Raw genomic sequence first — 25,546 nt, forward strand, 5'->3', positions numbered from 1 at the left:
CCTATCACCCATTTCCTCCCACTTATGACTAATTTGTTGCTTGTATCCTTAAGATTTTTATTAATATTGTTTCCTGAGTGCTTATTTGACCCCTATGAAAGTCATGGTGTTGTACCTTATGCTTTTTGACAAATGTATCTTTTTCTTTTATGTACAATAAGAGCACCTGCACCTAAGACAAATTCCTTGTGTGTGTAATCACACTTGGCCAATAAATAATTCTATTTTATTTATTTATTTATTTAGTCCAATACACAATGAGGGTTTTAGTGGGTATATATCTATATACACATAGTAAAATACATGATGAAGGTTATAGAGGAGATACTCATAGTAAAATATATCTAAGAAAGAATAGAAAAGAAGATATAGCAATAGAACATATCAATGATAGAAGATCCTATATCCATCCATCCATTACATGAACTATGTAATGAAATTGCGTGGGAGCGACACGGATTCATGGTCTGTTGAATTTCAGAAGAGGAACCGCTTGTGGTATATACTACTGTATACGCTATAAGAAAAAGAAATCATTTCGGAGATGCGACTCTTTATTTTCTAGCTCTATGAATAGGAACCGTCGTTCACTCGGGAATAAAACCTGGATGCAGTGTTTGATGGTTGTTCAGGCAACTGGGCGGAAGCGTTAGCGTCATCCCCGTGAGACTTGTCATTGACGTCATGAGACGGGCGTTATTCCAGATGCAAAAGGACAGAACGGCTCAGAACACTTGCCGGCTTGCTCACAAAGGCAGCGCTGCGCCCCCTTAAGGATTGGAAGAGGATCGTAGATCTCGTTCTCTTCCGCTTTCAATTTACAGGCAAGTCCTCAGCTTAAGGACCACAGCTGAGCGGCAAATTTCTGTTGCTAAGGGAAACAATCGAGGCCAATCCTGGGCCTAGAAAGCCTAGAACTAAGACGCCTTGAACAAGATCTAAGTGTTGCCCACAAGGTCCTGCCTGCCGGCGACTACTTCAGCTTCAACCACAACAACACAAGAGCACACAACAGATTTAAACTTAATATTAACCGCTCCAAACTTGACTGTAAAAAAGACGACTTCAGTAACCGAGTTGTTGAAGCGTGGAACTCTTTACTGGACTCCATAGTGTCATCCCCAAACCCCCAACACTTTACCCTTAGATTATCTACGGTTGACCTCTCCAGATTCCTAAGAGGTCAGTAAGGGGCGAGTACAAGTGCACTAGAGTGCCTTCCGTCCCCTGTCCTATTGCTCTCTTATACTGTATCTACTATACCTTTCTTCTATTCCTATATCTCTTCTTCTATTCTTTCATTGATATGTTCTATTCCTATATCTTTTCTATTCTCTTAGATATATTTTACTATGAGTATCTCCTCTATAAACTTCATCACTTGTTAACTTGTTGCTTGTATCCTTAAGATTTTTTATTAAGTTTCCTCATTGCTTATTTGACTCTTATGACAATCATTAAGTGTTGTATCCTATGATTCTTGACAAATGTATGTTTTCTTTTATGTATAGAGAGCATATGAACCAAAGACACATTCCTTGTGTGGCCAATAAGTTTTATCTATTCTATTCAAATTTTAAGTGTATACAAAACAATACTTATGATGTGCACCATACTTTTAGAAGTGTGTTTAATCAAACATTTGGGCTAGTTATGATTCAGTACCATATGAAAGCCTTCCTTCTTCCATTATTTCCTTCCTTCCATTATTTCCTTGTTTCCTCCCTCTTCCATTCATCATTTCCTTATTTCCTCCTTTCCATTATTTCCTTCGTTCCACCCTCTCCTTCCTTCAACTATTTCCTTCTGCCCTCCTTCATTTTTCTTCCTTCCTTTCCCTCCCTCCCACTTTCCTTCCTTTCCCCCCCAAGTATGAAATACATTTCCTTGTTTGTTTTGGCCTTCCCTTTTAAGACACAAGAAAACAAAGAAACGAAAGAAAAAAAACATCTTTTACTTTTACTGCTTGGTAGTTTCCATTATGCCATAAAAAGTGCGTTAGGCTTCAGGGAGAATACAAGACTGTTTTTAAGGCCAGCATTTGTCATTTAACTCAGGAAAAACAACCTTGGAAAAGCAGCTATGGCACAAATCTTAGCTTCCCATCTTCTAAAAGGGTTAATATTAGTGTACCTTGTGTGCAGCTTATAGAATTCAGAGGGCTCAAAAGCTCTTTTTGAGTTAGAGAAGCATTAGATACAGTATATGTGGTTAAAACCCAATCCTGTCCCTTACAACTGAAGGATGGTGTGAGTCTTTCTAAAGAGAGCAGTCTATGGTTTCAGGCCCAAAATCGCAGGTCAACGCACACATCACCACTTGCGCAGCTACAGGACAATTGTTGTGATGTCCAGTTGGATTGCAAAAGAACCTGAAAATTCCTGGGAACTTGGCGCGAACCTCAGCGTCAAGAGCAGAAACAATGGCGAGCAACTTGCAAAGTGTGCCCATCATTTCTAAAATTGTGCAAGAGAAGCAACTAGTCCTCAAGTACCAACAGCAATTGGCCTTGTCCAGTCAAATTAGAAAAATACGTTCAAAGAAAAGGCTGTTTGGCGACCAGATCCTGAAGCTTGACTTTTTAAATTTATCCATTGTCTTCAACAGCAGACAAGGTTTGCCAGTAATATTGGTTTCAAGAGTAGGGAGCCTTTATCCTTGGTTTTTTTTTCTTAACAAGAAACCCCAAATTATCTATCAATTATAGCCAGCTATAAAAGATGCTTAAAATTTAAAAAAAAGCAGCATTCCAAGCACATTTAGGGCCTTGAGATTTGATTTCACTACCAATTTGACAAGCAATTGCGGTTCTCCCCTCCAAATTGTCTTAAATTGACTAATCTTTTTGAGGAGAAACTAGCCCTTTGATTTATTAACAGCTATTGTAAACCTTTGCATATTTAAAGCTGCTGCCCAGTCAATCCCATATCTGGCCACACCTAGTTTTCAACAGGTCAAACAAGAGACCAGTGATAGAAAAGAATATTTGTAGCTCAAGGTTGAACTGTGGGGTCTTTGATGTTCTCTGAGCTTGGAGGGTTTCTTTTGCAAATATTTCACTACCCAACAAGCCAGCTGTATATAAACAGAGAGTAAACCCCATCTCCTTTAATACTGATGAGGTTACCTAGTTGGGTAATGAAAAGTCTGCAAAAAACCCAGCCAAGATCAAGGAGAAACAAGGACCTCAGACACTAATAAGGCTGCAATGTATTATATTCTTTTCTTTTGCTTCTCTGTTTCTGCAAATATTCAAACCGTCTCTCTTCCTGCAAAATTTTTATGCACCGTAACACGATATTTTCATTTCTCAGCTGGAAAAGTTTGATATTCAGATTTTAATTTCTCGTTTAGAGAAAAAAGGTTGATATTCAGATTTTAATTTAGATTTAGATTGCATAATTTGCCTAACCTCCAAGGAAACCACTTGCACCACCTGTCACAGGCTTGCAAAATATTTGCCTCTAGTATTTTAGATTAATTCTACAGCGGAGATCACCTTCAAAGCTTGGCTAACTTCCCAGAACTTTTGCCTGGCGCAACTGGTGATAAAATGCCCAGGCTAAGGGATACTGGGTGGGAATCCAGCAAAGCCATTTTTAAGATGAAGTTAAAAGGAATTTACAACGGACGCAGCAAAAGCCAGGGGGAATCCTTCCTAATCCAATGGGAAAATCCAAGATTGCAAATCACTCAGTTTCTAACAATAGCATTCTAATAATAGGACATTTGGGAATTATGAGTATCGTAGTGCAATAAGGTAATAACTCAAGTGATAGATTAAACTACAGGAAAGAAGGATGGAGTAGTATCAGGGACACAGCATCTCTTAATAGTTAGTAAGAAAAAAATGGTGTTCGTATTGAGCTTGACTCCTGGTATTTTCATGGGCATCCACATTGTTTCTTGGCAAAAATATAGTTTGCTACTGCTTTCTTCCAGAATTCTTTTTCCAACTTCCACGATATGAGACGTCTTGTGCTTTTCCTTCTCATCTCCTATCCAAATTATCAAGCAGCACGTATGACACCCCGTCAAGGAGGATTAACCAGATGCCACCACACCAAGATTACTGGCTACGACCTTACTTTTCAGACCCATCTCAAAAAAGGAATCCAGTTTCTCTTCGACAAATCAGTGCAGCTCGCTCTACGGATCCCTTCTCATTCTCTCCAGTGCAAATTGAACAATCGTGTAAAATTTCCCTTTTTTCCTCCTCAAAACGGTTTCAGCCTATAGGCGTTAAATTCCATTTTGACTGTTAATTGTGAAGACTCCAATCCCTTCTCGCCCTCCCAACCACAAAGTTGGAAACTGCAACACAGCTGGATGCTTTTGAGGGAAAGGCCTTTAGATCTTGAAAAACCACGTGTTGGATTTAGAGAAGAAATCCATTATTCCCAAATCACTTTTAAAGGAGATAGGAGAAAATGGGTCCTTGGTGGGGGGGGGGGGGGGACGACTTTCACAAATGAAGTTGTGTACCCTTGGAAAATATGTGTGATGTGTGTCCAGTTTGCAGAGTTGGTGCCTTCAAACATGCTTTGTAGGTGTGCCTTTTAAACAGTAATAAAATAATTATAATCCCAGTAAAACTTTTAGTCCAGGGGCTGGATCTTTTTAGATCTATTCCCGTGGTTGACCAAATAGGAGAGAATTCGCTAGTGAATATTTGAGCCAGCCTTCCTCAATCTGGTGGCCCTCAAAAGGGTGGACACTGGCACAAACAAGGTTGCCAGGTTGGTAAAAGCCGATCTGAGCTTTTTACTCAAAAGGATTTTTTTTAAAAAAACAAACAAACACCGGACAGGGCATTTGATGGCCTGAATAAAAATGGGACATTTCCTGGATATGTTTAAAATGGTTGTTGCTGTTGTTATTTTGGTGTGTCTCTTTCCAGTGCAAATTTTTACACTGTGAAAGTAAAAACTCCAAAGTAGATCTGAGCCAGGGGATTCACCGAGACATGAAATTCGGGCAGGACGAGGGCTGTGCTAGCAATTCTCCTAAATTAATAAGGAAGTCACCAAGGCCGACGTCGTCTTTCACGGCACATCCAATAAGCCAGCAGGGAACATAAGTGCAGGTGCAATTTCCCAAGTCCCACCAAATGGTGGACGTGCGGTGAAATACTACTTGCTATTTTCGCACTCTGGGAAAGAGCCGGCGGCAAATTGGGTCCAACCGAGGACCCCTTTAAAAAGCCTGTGATTCTGCCCTCCGATCAGGTTCCGTTTACAATTGGCCCACCTCCCTTGGCTAAAAAGGGTACTGCTCCGAGGGTGCCGTTGAATTGGTGGGTTGTGGCGGCAGTTAAAAAGGTTTTGCCATGTTCACGGTGCCGTGGTGAAGGTCTTCTTTCTTTTGGTAAACCTGGCATGGTCGGGGAGGTCAAGTTAAGTCCGGATAAGTGGAGCTTGTTCGTCAACGGTACCCTGCTGTTAGCGGGAAACAACAAAAAACAAAAATCAAGGAGTTAATTTAAAGGTTGTGTTGACGCAACCTATTTCATCTATCGGCTCCGGCGACTTTGCTGGAGATGGCCAAAGCCAAGCAAAATCCAATTAGACTTCTCTTAAGTCCTGTTCACAGATAAATTCTTGATAAGTGGACTCTTAACTATTCTTCTTCTTATTCTTCTTATTATTTATTAGATTTGTATGCCGCCCCTCTCCGTAGACTCGGGGCAGCTCACAACAGTAATAGCACAATATATAACAAATCTAATAATTAAAAGCCACTAAAAACCACTTATTTAAAAAGGCCCATGCCCACACCCTTTCCCTCCCTCCCACGCATGCCCACAGGCCTTTATTCCAGCCAAAATATTTCCCTAAGCTGTTGTATTCCTAAAGCCAGAGAAATACATTGGGGGTGTGGCCCCCCCCTCAATTTCCATGGTTTCTACTCAAGCAATGAATCTGACTAGGAGAAGATCACATTTTTAAGAAGAAGAAGAAGCAATATTAGACATCCGAATTCACCTGAGCTGCAAAAATAGTAGGTTAATATCTGTGAACCTTTTTAATCTTTTTCAGCTCTGAAAACATTGGAAGATGAATGAATGAGTTCGACCTACCTTGGGGTTCCAATGATGAGGAGATCATCTCGTTAAAAACCTACCTTCTTTGTTTTCACAAGAGTATGTAAAAACACACACCAGCTGCTTAAAAAAAAATGTAAATCCAGCCAATAAAGTACCTTCACCAGGGCCACTAGCCAAAGGGGTCTCCAACCATGGCAACTTGTGGACTTGTGGACTTCAACTCCCAGAATTCCTCAGCCAACTTTGCTGGGAGTTGAAGATTTGGGGTCTTCAACAAAGCAAAGCTGGCTGAGGAATTCTGGGAGTTGAAGTCCACAAGTCCACAAGGTTGGACACCTCTGCACTTAGAACAAAACTTATCAAATCTGTACCATCCCGAAAAGCAATATTTATATATTCCCTCAAAGATTTTTTTAAAAAAAGGAAACCAAGCAATTACAACTTCTCTTACAACCCCTCTAGCTCTGTTCTCCACTCTAGCAGACCAATGAAAGCCCTCCAGACCCATAGACCAGAACCCAAGAGGTGTCCCCATACAGAAAATGTGGGTTTATTCTCACACTTTAAGGGTCCCTGTTTATAGAATATGAAGCACCCAGAACCCAAAGCAGGAAGTCCTTTCCTCAGGTGTTTCTCTTCGCCTGTACTGGGTGAATAGGTAGGCCTGGACTTACGACCAAAGACTTTGCTTTCCAAGTCGCAAAAACAATGCACACCGTTGTAAGTATGAGCCAATTTGCCAAGTGTTTCTGGATTTTGATCCCCTGGTCTCCTGGGGAGGCTTCAACGGTCATTAAGGGTGAAAAAACAGTCATAAGTCACTTTTTATCAGTGCTGTTATAACTTTGAATGGTCACTAAACGAACTGTCGTAAGTCAAGGAGTACTGTATTTGTGTTTTGGGTGCTCGACTTAAGACTGAAGGAATCCAACTTCTCCCCCCAGCCTGTGCAGGGACCCACATAATTGTTAAAGTGAAATATTAGTAAAAATATTGAACTTAATAGAAAAAGTAAACTAGACTGTGATCTTTTATAATATAATGTAATATTCCATTTTTTTTTCTATTTGGATTTGATTTAACTCAAAAATTAAGATCTTTTTTATATACTTTAATATATTGTACTATTAGACGTGTTTTTATGCAGTGAGTTGTAACAGATATTCTTATACATTATAAGAATAATAAGTTCTTTCTTTTTTCTGTACAATGAAGACTTCTATCTTGAGCGGAGCGACTGTAGCTCCATTTAATGTTATACGTTGTGTGTGTTATGTTTGTCTTTGAAGAATAATAAAAATACTTTTAAAAAAAAAATAGTTAAAGGTAAAGGTTCCCCCGCACATATTTGCTATTCATTCCTGATTCTAGGGCAGTGTTTCCCAACCTTGGCAATTTGAAGATATCTGGACTTCAAGTCCCAGAATTCCCCAGCCAGCCTTCTCCGGGTCCTGTCAACTAAACAATGTCGGTTGGTGGGCCCCAGGGGAAGAGCCTTCTCTGTGGCGGCCCCAACTTTCTGGAACCAGCTCCCCCCAGATATTAGAACTGCCCCTACCCTCCTTGCCTTTCGTAAACTCCTCAAAACCCACCTTTGTCGTCCGCCATGGGGGAACTGAGATATTTCCCCCAGACCTATTCAATTCAATTTATGTATGGTATGCTTGTATGTATGTCTGCTTAATAATGGGGTTTTTAAATATTTTAAATTGTAAATTATTAGATTTGTCATGAACTGTTTTATTGTGTTGTGAGGCGCCCCGAGTCTACGGAGAGGGGCGGCATACAAATCTAAATAAATGAATGAATGAATGAATGAATGACTGATTAACTAACTAACTAACTAACTAACTAACTAACTAACTAACTAACTAACTAACTAAGTCCAGCTAAGCCGTCCCAAGGCTGTTGCAATCTACCACGAGTTGAGAGGGGGTAACCCAAGGCCTAGGTTAAGAAACCAGAACAGTTTAATCTCAAAACTGGTTCACACATGTATATTTATATTTCACGATGCTCAAGGTTCCGAATAGTCCCTGCTTGAGCCCCGTGGCGAGGGGATCAGAGGCATTTATGAGATTACAGTTTTAATTAAACCGATAGGAATTTTCTGCAGCCACAGCAGTTACAACAGCCAGTGAGCGGCTGGCACATGTGCAAAATCAGGCTTTAAGATGTCAGAAGGCTTAAAGGAGAAGCTCCTTGTTGGCACTTATAGTTTGGAGACACCAGGAAGAAAGCAAATTTGGCACGTCTTACCACGGGAGGCGAGTCAGCGTCAAAAAGTTGCTGATTTTTTACTGTGGGTCTATTAAGCCTTTTCCCTAGAATGAACAAGTCGGTAGGTGAGGGAGGGAAAGAAAAGGAAAGGAAAGGAGGGAGGGAGGGAAGAAAAGAAGGAAGGAAGGGGATAAGGGGATGGATGGATGGAGAAAGGAAGGAAGGAAGGGGATGGATGGAAGAAAGTGAGGAAGGAAAGAAGGAAGGAAGGAAAGGAGGGAGGAAGGAAGGGGAGGAAGGAAGGAAGGAAGAGGATGAGTGAATGGATGGGTGGGTGGAAGGAGGGAAGAGACGAAGGGAGGAAGGAAGGAAAGGGATGGATGGATGGAAGAAAGTAAGGAAAGAAGGAAGAAGGAAGGAAGGAAAGGAGGGAGGAAAGAAAAGGGATGGGGGAAGGAATGGAAGGAGATGGATGGAAGGAAGGAAGAGGATGAGTGAATGGATGGATGGGTGGGTGGAAGAAAGGAAGAGACAAAGGGAAGAAGGAAGGAAGGAAAGGGATGGATGGATGGAGAAAGGAAGGAAGGAAAGAAGGAAAGAAGGAAGGAAGGAAGGAAGGAAGGAAAAGGGAGGGGGTAAGGAATGGAAGGAATGAAGGAAGAGGATGAGTGAATGGATGGGTGGGTGGAAGGAAGGAAGAGACAAAGGGAAGAAGGAAGGAAGGAAAGGGATGGATGGATGGAGAAAGGAAGGAAGGAAAGAAGGAAAGAAGGAAGGAAGGAAGGAAGGAAAAGGGAGGGGGTAAGGAATGGAAGGAATGAAGGAAGAGGATGAGTGAATGGATGGGTGGGTGGAAGGAAGGAAGAGACAAAGGGAAGAAGGAAGGAAAGGGGTGGATGGAAGAAAGGGAAGGAGGGAGGGAGGGAGGAAAAAGGAAGGAAGGACTGGATGGAAGGAAGAGGACGGATGGATGGATGGATGGAAGGAAGGAAGGGAGAGGAAGGAAAAAAGGAATGAAGGAAAGGGATGGATGGATGGAAGAAAGGAAAGGAGGGGAGGAAAAAGGAGGGAGGGAGGGAAGGACTGGAAGGAAGGAAGGAAGGAAGGAAGAGACGGAGGAAAGAAGTAAGAAAGGAAAGGGATGGAAGGATGGAAGAAAGGAAAGGAGGGGAGGAAAAAGGAGGGAGGGAGGGAAGGACTGGAAGGAAGGGGATGGATGGATGTAAAGAAGAGGATGGGTGAATGGATGGGTGGGTGGAAGGAAGGAAAGGAGGGAGGTAGGGAGGGACAGGATGGATGGATAGAAAAAGGAAGGAAGGAAGGCAGGAAGGAAGCTTTTATAATAACGGGGAAATGAGCCGACCTACAAGCAACCTTACCTCCTCCTTTTTCCCTCTGGGCCAATAGATGACTGCCAGGAACACGGCTCCACCAATAATGCCCAGGGCCAGCATGATGAAGGGGACAGCTTGCACCAGATTGGATTCGAGCAGAGCCGCCCGGAGTTTCCCGGCATTTACATCGTCAAGTATAAAACTCTGGAAAAGGAAAAAAAATGAACAAGGAAGTGAAGAAGGAGACATAACTTGGGTTTATCTGCCCATCCTCATTTTTTACCCACCTCGTAAGGATGGAAGGTCGAGTCAACCTTGAGCCTGGTGGGAATCGAACTGCCAAACTGCAGGCAGCCGGCGGTCAGCAGAAATAGGTCTGCATTTTAACCGCTGCCACCCCACGGCTCTTAAGAAGTGCATTGCAGCAATGCATAGCCAGAACTGACAATTGCGTGCCCACATCCTTAAATTCAACATACACTCCCTTAATTGTTTCCCATCGCTGACTCCTCCACCTCCCAGTGACCAATCATAGAAACATAGAAGTCTGACGGCAGAAAAAGACCTCATGGTCCATCTAGTCTGCCCTTATACTATTTCCTGTATTTTATCTTAGGATGGATATATGTTTATCCCAGGCATGTTTAAATTCAGTTGCTGTGGATTTACCAACCACGTCTGCTGGAAGTTTGTTCCAAGGATCTACCACTCTTTCAGTGAAATAATATTTTCTCACGTTGCTTTTGATCTTTCCCCCAACTAACTTCAGATTGTGTCCCCTTCTTCTTGTGTTCACTTTCCTATTAAAAACACTTCCCTCCGGAACCTTATTTAACCCTTTAACATATTTAAATGTTTCGATCATGTCCCCCCTTTTCCTTCTGTCCTCCAGACTCTACAGATTGAGTTCATTAAGTCTTTCCTGATACGTTTGATGCTTAAGACCTTCCACCATTCTTGTAGCCCGTCTTTGGACCCGTTCAATTTTGTCCATATCTTTTTGTAGGTGAGGTCTCCAGAACTGAACACAGTATTCCAAATGGGGTCTCACCAGCGCTCTATATAAGGGGATCACAAGCTCCCTCTTCCTGCTTGTTATACCTCTAGCTATGCAGCCAAGCATCCTACTCGCTTTTCCTACTGCCTGACTGCACTGTTCACCCTTTTTGAGACTGTCAGAAATCACTACCCCTAAATCCTTCTCTCCTGAAGTTTTTGCTAACAAGGAACTGCCAATGCAATACTCAGATTGAGGATTCCTTTTGCCCAAGTGCATTATTTTACATTTGGAAACATTAAACATGAAACATTAAATCAGGTTCAAGCAAGATGTCTTCAGACGAGTTGATAGGCAGTTGCCTTCTTCCCCCAGCTGAATGGCCTTGAGGCAGCATCTCGGGGAGATACAGCCGTTACTTCACTTTCCCCCAAGCATTCCTCTTCCCATCTACCCTCCCAAGAGTTGACCGTCACTAAATGGTAATGACCCACACAACAAGCACAAGTTAAGGTGGCAGCTGACCGAAATGTCCGATTTGTTCTCATCCTCCTTGCATCAACTTTCTGTTTCCCTTCCCAGATTCAGACTACAGTGGTACCTCTACTTACGGACTTACATTCGTTCCGTGACCAGGTTCTTATGTAGAAAAGTTTGTAAGAAGAAGCAATTATTCCCATAGGGATCAATGTAAAAGCAAATAATGTGTGCAATCGGGGAAACCACAGGGAGGGTGGAGGCCCTGTTTCCTCCCAGGAGATTCATAGAGAGGCCCCACGGAGGCTTCTTTCCGCCTTTTCCAGCCCTGTTTCCTCCCAGGAGATTCCTAGAGAGGCCCCACGGAGGCTTCTTTCCGCCTTTTCCAGCCCTGTTTCCTCCCAGGAGATTCCTAGAGAGGCCCCACGGAGGCTTCTCCCCACCTTTCCAGCCCTATTTCCTCCCAGAAGATTCCTAGAGAGGCCCCACAGAGGCTTCTCCCCACCTTTCCAGCCCTATTTCCTCCCAGGAGATTCCTAGAGAGGCCCCACGGAGGCTTCTCCCCACCTTTCCGGCCCTGTTTCCTCCTAGGAGATTTCTAGAGAGGCCCCATGGAGGCTTCTCTCTCTTTTTTTGGTTACTGGGTAGCAAAATGAGGCCAAAAGAAAAAATAAAAAGACTTTGAGAGGTACCTCTACTTAAGAACTTAATTCGTTCCGTGACCAGGTTCTTAAATAGAAAAGTTTGTAAGTAGAAGCAATTTTTCCCATAGGAATCAGTGTAAAAGCAAATAATGTGTGCGATTGGGGAAACCCACAGGGAGGGTGGAGGCCCTGTTTCCTCCCAGGAGATTCCTAGAGAGGCCCCACGGAGGCTTCTCCCCACCTTTCCAGCCCTGTTTCCTCCCAGGAGATTCCTACAGAGGCCCCACGGAGGCTTCTCCCCACCTTTCCAGCCCTGTTTCCTCCCAGGAGATTCCTACAGAGGCCCCACGGAGGCTTCTCCCTGCCTTTTCTGGCCCTGTTTCCTCCCAGGAGATTCCTACAGAGGCCCCACGGAGGCTTCTCCCTGCCTTTCTGGCCCTGTTTCCTCCCAGAAGATCTCTAGAGAGGCCCCACGAAGGCTTCTTCCTGCCTTTTCCAGCCCTGTTTCCTCCCAGGAGATTCCTACAGAGGCCCCACGGAGGCTTCTCCCTGCCTTTCTGGCCCTGTTTCCTCCCAGAAGATCTCTAGAGAGGCCCCACGAAGGCTTCTTCCTGCCTTTTCCAGCCCTGTTTCCTCCCAGGAGATTCCTACAGAGGCCCCACGGAGGCTTCTCCCTGCCTTTCTGGCCCTGTTTCCTCCCAGAAGATCTCTAGAGAGGCCCCACGAAGGCTTCTTCCTGCCTTTTCTGGCCCTGTTTCCTCCCAGGAGATTCCCAGAGAGGCCCCACGGAGGCTTCTCCCTGCCTCTTCTGGTTACAGTTTCAGAGGCTCGGGTTTGTAAGTGGAAAACGGTTCTTGAGAAGAGGCAAAAAAGTCTTGAACACCTGGTTCTTATCTAGAAAAGTAGAGGCATTCTTAGGTAGAGGTACCACTGCACTTCCTTACAATATCAGAGACGAAGATGGGGACCTTTGATCAGTGCCTACCTCATTTACAAACATCACTGGATAGGGCATCGTTATGATCTTCCCCGTTTGGCTGAAACAAGACAAAATCATAGATAAAACCAGAGGTTACACGATGGGAAAGCATTTCATTAAGCCTTCAGAGCTCTGGAAAATGGGACATAGATTGTCTCCCTTAAGCGATAGAAACATAGAAACATGGAAGATTGATGGCAGAAAAAGACCTCATGGTCCATCTAGTCTGCCCTTATACTATTTCCTGTATTTCATCTTAGGATGGATATATGTTTATCCCAGGCATGTTAAAATTCAGTTACTGCGGATTTACCAACCACGTCTGCTGGAAGTTTGTTCCGAGCATCTACTACTCTTTCAGTAAAATAATATTTTCTCACGTTGCTTCTGATCTTTCCTCCGACTAACGTCAGAAAGTGCCCCCTTGTTCTTGTGTTCACTTTCCTATTAAAAACATTTCCCTCCTGGACCTTATTTAACCCTTTCACATATTTAAATGTTTTGATCATGTCCCCCCTTTTCCTTCTGTCCTCCAGACTATACAGATTGAGTCCATGAAGTCTTTCCTGATAAATTTTATGCTTAAGACCTTCCACCATTCTTGTAGTCCGTCATTGAACCCGTTCAATTTTATCAATATCTTTTTGTAGGCGAGGTCTCCAGAACTAGACACAGTATTCCCAATGGGGTCTCACCAGCGCTCTCTACAGCGGGATCACAATCTCCCTCTTCCTGCTTGTGATACCTCTAGCTATGCAGCCAAGCATCCTACTTGCTTTCCCTACCGCCTGACTGTACTCTTCGCCCATTTTGAGACTGTCGGTTATCACTACCCTTAAATCCTTCTCTCCTGAAGATTTTTGCTAGCACAGAACTGCCCATACAATACTCATTCGATCACAACTGAGATCGGCAACCGGGTTCTTAAGCGAAGTGTTTGCTAAGGGAAAATGCAATTCTTGCTGACGTGTACCTCGGCTTTCCTTGGCATTGCAACAGAATAATAACCGAATTGGAAGAGATCTTGGAAGGCCAACTTCTTGCACAAGGAGATTGTATACCAGATGCTGCCTACCGCCTACTTCCTAAGCTGGTTTTTCTGCTGAATATCTTTCTCGCTGTTTCAATTTGCATGTATATGATTCCTTTGATTAATACATACATTACCGTTCCATTTGTGCATGCATTATTTTCCTGCTGAATATATATACAGTGAACCCTCGATCATCGCGAGGGTTCCGTTCCAGGACCCCAAGCGATGATCGATTTTTCGCGAAGTAGCGGTGCGGAAGTAAAAACACCATCTGCGCATGCGCAGATGGTGTTTTTACTTCCACCGCCGCCCGCAGCGCGTTGCTGGGGAGCGCGCGCGCGTTGCTGGGGCTGCTCCCCAGCTGGGGAGCGGATCTGGGGTTTCCCCAAGCGCGCGCGAGTTGCTGGGGCCGCTTCCCAGCTGGGGAGCGGATCTGGGGTTTCCCCAAGCGCGCGCGAGTTGCTGGGGCCGCTTCCCAGCTGGGGAGCGGATCTGGGGTTTCCCCAAGCGCGCCCCAGCAACGCGCGCGCGCTTGGGGAAACCCCAGATCCGCTCCCCAGCTGGGGAGCAGCCCCAGCAACGCGCGCGCGCTTGGGGAAACCCCGGCTCTGCTCCCCAGCTGGGAAGCGGCCCCAGCAACGCGCGCGCTTGGAGAAACCCCAGCTCCGCTCCCCAGCTGGGGAGCGGCCCCAGCAACGCGCGCGCGCTTGGAGAAACCCCGGCTCCGCTCCGCAGCTGGGGAGCGGCCCCAGCAACGCGCGCGCGCTTGGAGAAACCCCGGCTCCGCTCCCCAGCTGGGGAGCGGCCCCAGCAACGCGCAGCGCGCTTGGGGAAACCCCAGCTCCGCTCCCCAGCTGGGGAGCGGCCCCAGCAACGCGCGCGCGCGCTTGGGGAAACCCCAGCTCCGCTCCCCAGCTGGGCAGCGGAGCTGGTGTGTCCCCGCGCGTGCCGCCCGCCCGCCCACGCCGTTGCTCGCGCCGCCGCAGGGGTCTTACGGGGCAAGAGGGGAAAGACCCAGGGAAGCCGCCCAGCTTCCCAGCTGGGGAACTCCACCATCTACGCACACATGCGCAGATGGTGGAGTTTACTTCCGGGTTTAAAACTCGCGAAATAGCCCTTTCGCGATGCTTGAGGACGCGAAACTCGAGGGTTCACTGTATATATATGTGTAAACACACATATACAGTGGCCCTCTATTTTCACGGGTTCGAACTTTGCGAAACGGCTATACCATGGTTTTTCAAAAATATTAATTAAAAAATACTTTGCGGGTTTTTTCCCTATACCACGGTTTTTCCTGCCCGATGACGTCATACGTCATCGCCAAACTTTCGTCCACCTTTAATAAATATTTTTTAAAATAAACTTTAATAAATAAACATGGTGAGTAATAATCTAAATGGTTGCTAAGGGAATGGAAAATTGCAATTTAGGGGTTTAAAGTGTTAAGGGAAGGCTTGGGATACTGTTCATAGCCAAAAATAGTGTATTTACTTCCGCATCTCTACTTCGCGGAAATTCGACTTTCGCGGGAGGTCTTGGAATGCATCCCCCGCGAAAATCGAGGGAACACTGTATATGAATCGGCTTCATCCTAGCACAAAGGCAAAACACACCAGATGACGAGTGGGACCTCGTCGAAACGTAGCCATGATTCTATCCATTTTACATGGGAAAAAACCCGAATGCACCAAGATCTACATACCTATACCCGTGTGTGTGTGTGTGTGTGTGTGTGACATATTTTTGCTGATGTGAAAAGGAAATGAGCCTAGTCTAGATGTATTTTGAGCTTATTATGCTCTCGTCAGGTAGGCATACCCTTACTGGGATTTGAACCTGGAGACTTCTGCCTAAAAGGCAGGATTTTAAACTCTAGCCCACAGGCTCACCTCCGAATCTGTTTGACACTTCTCGGCGACCTTATGAACTCTAACGCCAAACCCGAACTTCCAGGTTCAGCGTTCGGGCGGCGGGTTCGTAAGGCGAAAAAAGTTTGTAAGAAGGGACAAAAATTTTCTGAACCCTGGGTTCGTATCTCGAAAAGTTCGTATGACGAGGGGTTCCTATCACGAGGTACTCCTGTGTGTGTGTGTGTGTGTGTGTGTGTGTGTGTGTGTATATATATTCGACACAAAAATATGTAACCCTTCCCTGGTGCAGAGCTGAAGGGATTGGATACTGTAGCCTAGAGGATAATTCTCTGCCTTACAAGGCAAAGGTTGCAGGTTCAAGTCCCAGTGGGTATGGCTAGCTGATGAGGCCAAAATAAGGCCGAAATAGATCTATCCTAGTCTCCCTTAATTTTCAAATTCAGCAAAAAAAAAACAAAACAAAAAACAAAAAAACCCCCATGTGACATATATATATATATATATACAGAGAGAGAGAGAGAGATCCCCCCTAAATCTGAGGAATAGGGTGACATAGAAATCTAATTAATAAATGTATGTATGTATGATGTACGTATGCATGTATGTATATGTATACGCACACACATACACACACACTACAATACAATAAATAAATACACACACTAGCCGGATTCTCCATACAATATACTTACATAAATCCAGGTATCGTTTCAACATAAACATTGATTTGCATTCGTTTGTTGGCTCGTACCACAACTCCTGTCATCTGAAAGGGAAAAAAAGAAGCGTGGTTTCACCTCAAAATCAAACATATTGTTTCAGCTATTATCATCACTTTACCAAGCCAAGCCAAATCCAGTACCGGGAGTCCTCGACTTACAACCGTTCGAAGTTACAACAGCACCGAACAACGCAGAGATGGATTACTGCCGGTTCAGACCAATTCTTTAGAACTGGTAGCGGAAATTTAACACTGCTCGTCGAGCTGGTAGTGATGACCGGCGGTCCATGTGCTCGAACTGGTCCTCTGGTCGCTGCAGCTTGCTCAAAAAGGCACATTCTCAAAGGCTTCTGCGCATGTGCAGAGGGTCATTCCGGGTCTTCTATTTTGCGTCTTATACACCGAATACGCCCATCTTGGGCCTCCTGAAGACCCACTCCCGTGGCTCATTTTTGTGAAAAATAGGCCCATTTTTCACAAAAATGGGGTGCAGAGAGGATTGGGAAGGCCTGCAGAGTTCTCCTGGGGGCTCGGGGAAGGCAGAGAATGCTCTCTACATGGGGCTACCTTTGAAAAGTGTTTGGAAACTCCAGATCGTGCAGAATGAAGCTGCGACAGCAATCATGGGCTTCCCAAAGTATGCCCATGTTACACCAACACTCCGCAGTCTGCATTGGTTGCCAATCAGTTTCTGGTCACAATTCAAAGTGTTGGTTATGACCTATAAAGCCCTTCATGGCACTGGACCAGAATATCTCCGGGACCGCCTTCTGCAGCATGAATCCCAGCCACCGATTATGTCCCACAGTGTTGGCCTTCTCCGGGTCCCGTCGACTAAACAATGTCGTTTGGCGGGCCCCAGGGGAAGAGCCTTCTCTGTGGCGGCCCCGGCCCTCTGGAACCAGCTCCCCCCAGAGATCAGAGTTGCCCCCACCCTCCTTGCCTTTCGCAAGCTCCTTAAAACCCACCTCTGTCGTCAGGCATGGGGGAATTGAAATTTTCCCTTCCCCCTAGGCTGATAGAATTTATACATGGTATGCTTGTATATATGTGTGGTTCTTTAAATTGGGGGTTTTTAGATTATTTTTAATATTAGATTTGTTTACATTGTCTTTTTTATTGTTGTTAGCCGCCCCGAGTCTTCGGAGAGGGGCGGCATACAAATCTAATAAATAAAATACAATACAATACCTATACAGTGGTACCTCAAGATACGAACCCCTCGTCTTACGAACAACTCGTGATACGAACCCGGGGTTCAGAAAAAAATTGCCTTTTCTTACGAACTTTTTTCGAGTTACGAACGCCAAACCCGAACTTCCGGGTTCGGCGTTGGGAGGCTCCTAGGAAGCCGCCCGGCTGTTTTAAAAGGTGACAGCCGGGCTGGGGGGCTTCCCAACAACCTCCCGAACCCCGAACTCTTGCCGAACTTCCGGGTTCGGGGTTGGGGGGGGTGCTGGGAAGCCCCCCAGCCCGGCTGTCACCTTTAAAAACAGCCGGGGGGGCTTCCCAGCAGCCTCCCGAAGCCGAACGCGGAAGTTCGGGTTTGGCGTTTGGCTTCGGGAGGCTGCTGGGGAGCCGCCCGGCTGTTTTAAAAGGTCACAGCCGGGCTGGGGCGCTTGCCAGCAGCCCCGACTCCCCGCCGCTCACCCATGGCCGGCAGAAGATCGCTCTTGCCTGGCTTCCCCGCGAGGCATCAGGTCAGCATTCTGTGCGGGTGGGCGGCGGGGAAGCCGGCGGCTGTGGCAGCTGCTGCAGGAGGCTTTCCCCCTCCTCGTCTGCCGCCCGCCCGCCCAGAATGCTGACCTGATGCCTCGTGTGAAGCCGGGCAAGAGCGATCTTCTGCCGGCCATGGGCGAGCTACAATAGGCTTCCACGTCCTTCGCCCGTGCCTGGCGGGAGGTGAAGAGTGCTTTGCCCAGTGCAAAGTTGACAGCAAGCAGCTCCGCAGTCGCCGAAGGAGGCTTAACCGCACCCCTCTGTCCCACCCATCGCCCGTGGCCAGCAGAAGAGCGGGGATAGGCAGGAGGAAGTTATGCCGGATACGGGCGATGGGTGGGACAGAGGGGTGGGGTTAAGCCTCCTTTGGCGGCTGGGGAGCTGCGCGGCTTTGCCTTTTGCTGGGAGGGTAAGTGAAGCGCCGTATCTCCTGCCTTTTGCCCAGCCAAACCCCCAAATGTCTGCGCTGTAGCAGCTGCTACAATAGACTTCCACGCCTTTCGTCCGTGCCTGGCGGGAGGTGAAGAGTGCTTTGCCCAGTGCAAAGTTGACAGCAAGCAGCTCCGCAGTCGCCAAAGGAGGCTTAACCCCACCCCTCTGTCCCACCCATCGCCCGTGGCCGGCATAACTTCCTCCTGCCTATCCCCGCTCTTCTGCTGGCCACGGGTGATGGGTGGGACAGAGGGGTGTGGTTAAGCCTCCTTCGGCGACTGCGGAACTGCGCGGCTTTGCCTTTTGCTGGGAGGGCTTCACTTGCCCTCCCAGCAAAAGGCAAAGCCGCGCAGTTCCGCAGTCGCCGAAGGAGGCTTAACCACACCCCTCTGTCCCACCCATTGCCCTCCCAGCAAAAGGCAAAGCCGCGCAGTTCCGCAGTCGCCGAAGGAGGCTTAACCACACCCCTCTGTCCCACCCATCGCCCGTGGCCAGCAGAAGAGCGGGGATAGGCAGGAGGAGGTTATGCCGGCCACGGGCGATGGGTGGGACAGAGGGGTGGGGTTAAGCCTCCTTTGGCGACTGCGGAGCTGCTTGCTGTCAACTTTGCACTGGGCAAAGCACTCTTCACCTCCCGCCAGGCACGGACGAAAGGCGTGGAAGTCTATTGTAGCAGCTGCTACAGCAGAGACATTTGGGTGGGGGGGGAGGCAGGAGGCAGGAGATCCGGCGCTTCACTTGCCCTCCCAGCAAAAGGCAAAGCCGCGCAGCTCCCCAGCCGCCAAAGGAGGCTTAACCCCACCCCTCTGTCCCACCCATCGCCCGTATCCGGCATAACTTCCTCCTGCCTGTCCCCGCTCTGGCAGAAGAGCAGGGGCAGGCAGGAGGCAGTCTTTAACAGGCCGCAGAGGCTCTGGAGCGCCGCCTGGTCTTCGCAGCACTGGCTTTCGCCCTTGTTGCATTCGCGAGCTTTCATTCCCAGGAAGCTCTCCGAGCTCGGGAAGGATCCCACGGTCAGTCGGCTGCGGGCGGGAGGAAGGCGAATGCGGTCCGGAGGCTGGGAGGGAGGCGGAGAAAGGGATCAATGTAAAAGCGCTGGGCTGGGAACGTCTTTGGCCAATTAGCTCCTGGAGCGTGGAGGCTGCCTCCCTCCTCCTCCCGTATTCCGCCTCCCTTCCCTTTGAGTCATTGCAGCCGGACAGTAACTGTCTACCCAATCCACCCATGAGGCTCCCTCTGGGCAGTCTGCACTGTCTCTCTCCCCCCCCCCGGTCTCCCCCCTCCTCTACCCACCCCCGAACGATCTGAATGCCGGCAGCAATGAGGCAAAAGGGGTGAGTTTTCTGCTTGCACGCATTAATCGCTTTCCCATTGATTCCTATGGGAAACATTGTTTCATCTTACGAACTTTTCACCTTACGAACCTCCTCCCGTCACCAATTAAGTTCGTATCATGAGGTATCACTGTACTGGGAAATCTGAATCTGTGTTTCCTGCTCCGTTGAAAGTTCACATCCCTTGTCCCCCACCCGCAAACTTGTCACGTAGCCCACTCCTTCCGCTTCCACCCAGGTGGATGAGCACAGGATGGCCTTGAACCACCCGAAAAGAATGCTTTGCGGCTGCAGCTGCTCACTCATGAAAATCACCCCTCTCCAAGTTCCCTGTCGTTAATTTAACACCAACTTCTGCACCGTCTTGCTTAGCTAGAGGAATATTGGGCTGGACTGTAAGGTCGGAGACTACCTGTAGATTTTTTTTGAGGTCCACAGAAATAAAGAGACTTACTGGGTTAATATCAAGAAACGTGTCGTGATTCTGTTTGTTTGGGTGCATGCCATTCACCGACTTGACATATTTCTCCTCCGCGTGGAAGAAATGTGGCAGCGATAAGAATATCGGGGCCCCTATAAGAAAAATAACAACAGATGCAGAATTTACTCCGGAATGCATGCTCCTAGGAATAAAAACGAAAAAAATACCCTTCCAAAATACAATATTTAATTACCCACATAATTACGGCAGCACGGATATCGTATGCACAATGAATTAATTAATTAGATTTGTATGCCGCCCCTCTCCGGAGACTCGGAGCGGCTCACAACAGGAATATAAAATACAATTCTTGCAAAACAAATAGATCCCGCCAGAAAATAACATCATCCTACGACTTTTGATTGTGTATTCACTAAGTGTTTTTATTTGTTTTGGTTTATGACTGTGATAATGAATTTGAATACAGTGATACCTCGTCTTACAAACGCCTTGTCATACAAACTTTTCGAGATACAACCCTGGGGTTTAAGATTTTTTTGCCTCTTCTTACAAACTATTTTCACCTTACAAACCTGCCGCCGCCACTGGGATGCCCCGCCTCCGGACTTCCGTTGCCAGCGAAGCACGCATTTTTGTCTGGAGGTCAGGCTTCCCAGTGAGGGGAGCCTCAGTGAAATCACAGCATCGCAAAAACACAGAGGTCCGGAGGTGGGTTTTCGAGGACTTCGGTGTTTTTGCGATGCTGTGATTTCACTGATGCTCCCTTCGCTGGGAAACCCCACCTCCGGACTTCCGTTGCCAATGAAGCGCTCGTTTTTGCAATGCTGGGATTCCCCTGCAGCATCGCAAAAACACAGAAGTCCGGAGGTGGGGTTTCCCATGGAGGGGAGCCTCAGGAGAATCCCAGCAGCGCAAAAACGGGCGCTTCGGCTGGCAAAAGGGGAGAGTTTTGGCCTTGCACGCATTAATCGTTTTTCCATTGATTCCTATGGGAAACATTGTTTCGTCTTACAAACTTTTCACCTTGAGAACCTCGTCCTGGAACCAATTAAGTTTGTAAGACGAGGTATCACTGTATTTTGAACTACCAAGTTTTTGAGATTTTCAGCAAAACAAATAAAGTCCATTGCAGGCCATTTTTTTACTTCATGACCATGTGTCCACTTCATGGCCAGTGTTCACTGAACGAGTGTCGCAAAAATTGTCACAACACTGAGTCAGTCATGTGGGTGCTTCAACTTACAACCTCACAATGTACGACAGAAGTTTTGGCCTCTGTTATCGTCGTAAATCAGGGACTACCTGTTAAAAGGATTTATAAAGATGGATACTGTTGTGGTTAGCTCTGGCCCAGCTTCTGCCCCAAGGACTGTGGATGTGGGGGAGACATCCACATGCTGCAGGCCTGTTTTGCTCCCGGTGGAATCTGCTGATGAAGGCTCCTCTGACCAAGAAGACATGAGTGACAGGGAGGAGGAGAGTGTGGCAGACAGCTCAGAAAGAGATCAATTATCTCCCTCCTTCTTGGATTTGGAACAAGAGTTAATGATACAGCCACGCATGCGGAGAGCGATGCATAGGCAGCAACAACTGAGAGATTATTATCAAAGAAAATGAGGCCACCTGTGGTTGGGTGGGGCTGTGGTCATTAGTGAGGCTGCTATAAAGAGCAGCTGGTGGGTTTGGCCATTGTGGAGGATTATCTGATCCTTGTGTTTCGTGACTGCTTTGCTGACTTTGACCTTTTGTGTGCTGATTTTCCCCCGCTTTGAAACTAAACCAGAGCAAAGTGTGTTTCACTTTGTGAAAGAAGGAGGACTGTGAATTGCCTCACAGCTGCAAGCTAAGTATCACAGAACTGATAAGGGACTTGTACAAATTACCAGTTTGTTTGGAGAACAGTGCTCTTTGCTCTACAAAAAGAGGGCTTCGTTTATTTGCATTTTCGGTATAAAGAACATTGTTTTGAATTTTCAAACGTGTGTGTGTCTGAAATTGTATCTGTGCATTTTCGGGAGGATTCTACCAGAGAGCTCGACAGAACAGATACTTAACTCCTTCTGGTTTGGGATTCACTTGCCTTGTTTGCAACCTGTGACGTTCAGGATTCCAGAGCCCATACAGTGCCCGGCAGGGACACAAAATCCAGCGTTGTCGGGGTTAACCGAGACATTGGCAAAGATTTTCAAGGGTGGTGTAAACCGGTAAGTTGGAATTCCCAAAACGGTTAACTCTTCCTCGAAGGTTATATATATGGATCTGCAAAAGGAGAAAACAATATTAAAAAGTCTGCTTTGGTTATGGCATGTAAATTTGCAGAAGTAGTCCAGGTTGACACATCGTATGGAGTTTGTTGACATTTGAGTGCAGGCAACGATCTAAGTCAGTGATGGTGAACCTATGGCATCTGTGCCATAGGTCAGTGTTTCCCAAGCTTGGCACCTTGAAGATATTTGGACTTCAACTCCCAGAATTCCCCAGCCAGCATTTTCTGGCTGGGGAATTCTGGGAGTTGAAGTCCAAATATCTTCAAGTTGCCAAGCTTGGGAAACACTGCCATAGGTGATATGCAAAGCTGTATCTGCCGGCATGCGAACCGTTGCCCTAACTCAGATTTGGTGCTCATCGGCCAGCTGATTTTTGGCTTGCGCGGTGGCTCTGGGAGGGCATTTTTGGCCTCTGAAGGGCCTCCGAGGGAGCACAGGAAGCTATTTTCGGCCTCCCTAGGCTCCAATAAAACCTTTGCAGCCTGGAAGTTCCAGCAGACCACCAACAAATTTTAGCGTTTTTAGTGTTTTTGTAATTTTTATATTGTTTTTTTCAATGATTTTTATTGAATATAAATGTATTAAAATTACATTGAAAACATTGATTCACGCACTTCAAACTTCAAATGTACAAAAACAAAACAAAGAAAAAACAGAAAAAAAACCCTTTTAAACCTTTTCTTTTAACAGTAAACTATACTGTTGTTATATTCCAGTCAGTTAAACTGTATTCCTTTTAAAGTTCTTAACTTTCAATCTATTTCATCATTAATATCAATATTTCAATATCTACCATATATACAATATAATAAGAATACAAATACTTACTTATTATTCTTTATTCTTTATATCTCTATCTTTATCTATGGCTTTACACACTTCAAATGTCTCCTTTTCCCTCTACTCTATTTTCTTCCTTTCCGCTATCCAGCTATAGAACATATTCCAGATTTTGTAAAATTCTGTATCTTCTCTGTTACTTAACGTATATGTTAATTTATCCAATTCCGCACACTCTAATATTTTTTTAATAATAATCCCATCACTTGGTATTTCGTTCTGTTTCCAGGATTGTGCCATTACTATTCTTGTTGCTATGAGAATATAGAAACATAGAAGATTGACGGCAGAAAAAGACCTTATGGTCCATCTAGTCTGCCCTCATACTATTTCCTGTATTTATCTTAGGAAGGATATGTTTGTCCCAGGCAGGTTTAAATTCAGTTCTTGTGGATTTACCAACCACGTATGCTGGAAGTTTGTTCCAAGCATTTACTACTCTTTCAGTCAAATAATATTTTCTCATGTTGCTTTTGCTCTTTCCCCCAACTAACTTCAGATTGTGTCCCCTTGTTCTTGTGTTCACTTTCCTATTAAAAACACTTCCCTCCTGAACCTTATCTAACCCTTTGACATATTTAAATGTTTCGATCATGTCCCCCCTTTTCCTTCTGTCCTCCAGACCAGTGTTTTTCAACCAGTGTGCCGCGGCACACTAGTGTGCCGTGAGACATGGTCAAGTGTGCCGCGAAGTTCAGAGAGAGAAAAAAAATGAGAGAGAGAAAGAAAGAAAGAGAGAGAGAAAGAGAGAGAGAGGGGGGAGAGAAAGAAAGCAAGAGAGAGAGAGAGAAAGAAAGAGCAAGAGAGAGAGAAAGCAAGCAAGCAAGAAAGAGAGAAAGAAAACAAGAGAGAGAGAAAGAAAGAGAGAAAGAAAGAAAGAAAGAGAGAAAAAGAAAGAGAACGAGAGAGGGAGAGAATGCAAGAGAGAGAGAGAAAGAGCAAGAGAGAGAGAAAGAAAGAAAGAGAGAGAGAGAGAAAAAGAAAGAGAACGACACAGAGAGAATGCAAGAGAGAGAGCAAGAGAGAGAAAGAAAGAGAGAGAGAGAGAGAAAGAGGGAGGGAAGGTGGGAGAGAGAAAGACAGAGGGAGGTAGGGAGGGAGAGAGAAAGAGAGCAAAAAAGAGGAAGGAAGGAAGAGAAAAGGAAAGAGGGATGGAGAGAGAGAGAAAAAGAGAAACGGAGAGAAAGAGGGAGGGAGAGAGAAATAGAGCGAAAGGGAGGAAGAGAGAGAGGGAGAATTTTTTTGTCCAAACTTTTTTTAGGCCCCCCCCCTCAATGTGCCCCATGGTTTTGTAAATGTAAAAAATGTGCCACAGCTCAAGAAAGGTTGAAAATCACTGCTCCAGACTATACAGATTGAGTTCATTAAGTCTTTCCTGATACGATTTATGCTTAAGACCTTCCACCATTCTTGTAGCCCGTCTTTGGACCCATTCAATTTTGTCAATATCTTTTTGTAGGTGAGGTCTCCAGAACTGAACACAGTATTCCAAATGTGGTCTCACCAGCACTCTATATAGCGGGATCATAATCTCCCTCTTCCTGCTTGTTATACCTCTAGCTATGCAGCCAAGCGTCCTACTTGCTTTCCTTACCGAAATCACTACCCCTAAATCCTTCTCTTCTGAAGTTTTTGCTAACACAGAACTGCCAACACAATACTCAGATTGAGGATTCCTTTTCCCCAAGTGCATTATTTTACATTTGGAAACATTAAACTGTAGTTTCCATTGCTTTGACCATTTATCTAGTATAGCTAAATCATTTACCATATTACAGACGCTTCCAGGAATATCAACCCTATTGCACACTTTAGAGTCTATACAGATTGAGTTCATGAAGTCTTTCCTGATAAGTTTTATGCTTAAGACCTTCCACCATTCTTGTAGCCCGTCTTTGGACCCGTTCAATTTTGTCAATATCTTTTTGTAGGTGAGGTCTCCAGAACTGAACCCAGTATCCCAAATGTGGTCTCACCAGCGCTCTATACAGTGGGATCACAATCTCCCTCTTCCTGCTTGTTATACCTCTAGCTATGCTATATACAGCGGCATACAAATCCAACAAATAGATAGATAGATAGATAGATAGATAGATAGATAGATAGATAGATAGATAGATAGATAGATAGTTAGTTCTAAACTGCCCTGAGTCCTTCGGGATTGCTTGGCATAGAAGTCGAATAAAC

The 25,546-nt window shown here is 45.8% G+C and overlaps 1 protein-coding gene across 1 annotated transcript in view; it reads right to left on the reverse strand.

The window, feature by feature from the left end:
* Positions 1-1,934: 1,934 nt before the first annotated feature.
* The window catches only part of SCARB2 (scavenger receptor class B member 2), a 46,355-nt gene continuing 22,743 nt past the window's right edge, over positions 1,935-25,546 (reverse strand). Inside the window, exons 7-12 of the mRNA XM_070756906.1 lie at positions 22,333-22,511; positions 20,265-20,383; positions 16,297-16,370; positions 12,704-12,755; positions 9,646-9,804; positions 1,935-5,438 (exon numbers count right to left, since the gene is read on the reverse strand). Coding sequence (XP_070613007.1) covers positions 5,397-5,438; positions 9,646-9,804; positions 12,704-12,755; positions 16,297-16,370; positions 20,265-20,383; positions 22,333-22,511 — 625 coding nt within the window. The 3' untranslated portion in view covers positions 1,935-5,396. The remainder of the gene's footprint in view (positions 5,439-9,645; positions 9,805-12,703; positions 12,756-16,296; positions 16,371-20,264; positions 20,384-22,332; positions 22,512-25,546) is intronic.

This window comes from Erythrolamprus reginae, chromosome 7, assembly GCF_031021105.1.
Source record: "Erythrolamprus reginae isolate rEryReg1 chromosome 7, rEryReg1.hap1, whole genome shotgun sequence".
Taxonomy (NCBI): Eukaryota; Metazoa; Chordata; class Lepidosauria; order Squamata; family Dipsadidae; genus Erythrolamprus; species Erythrolamprus reginae.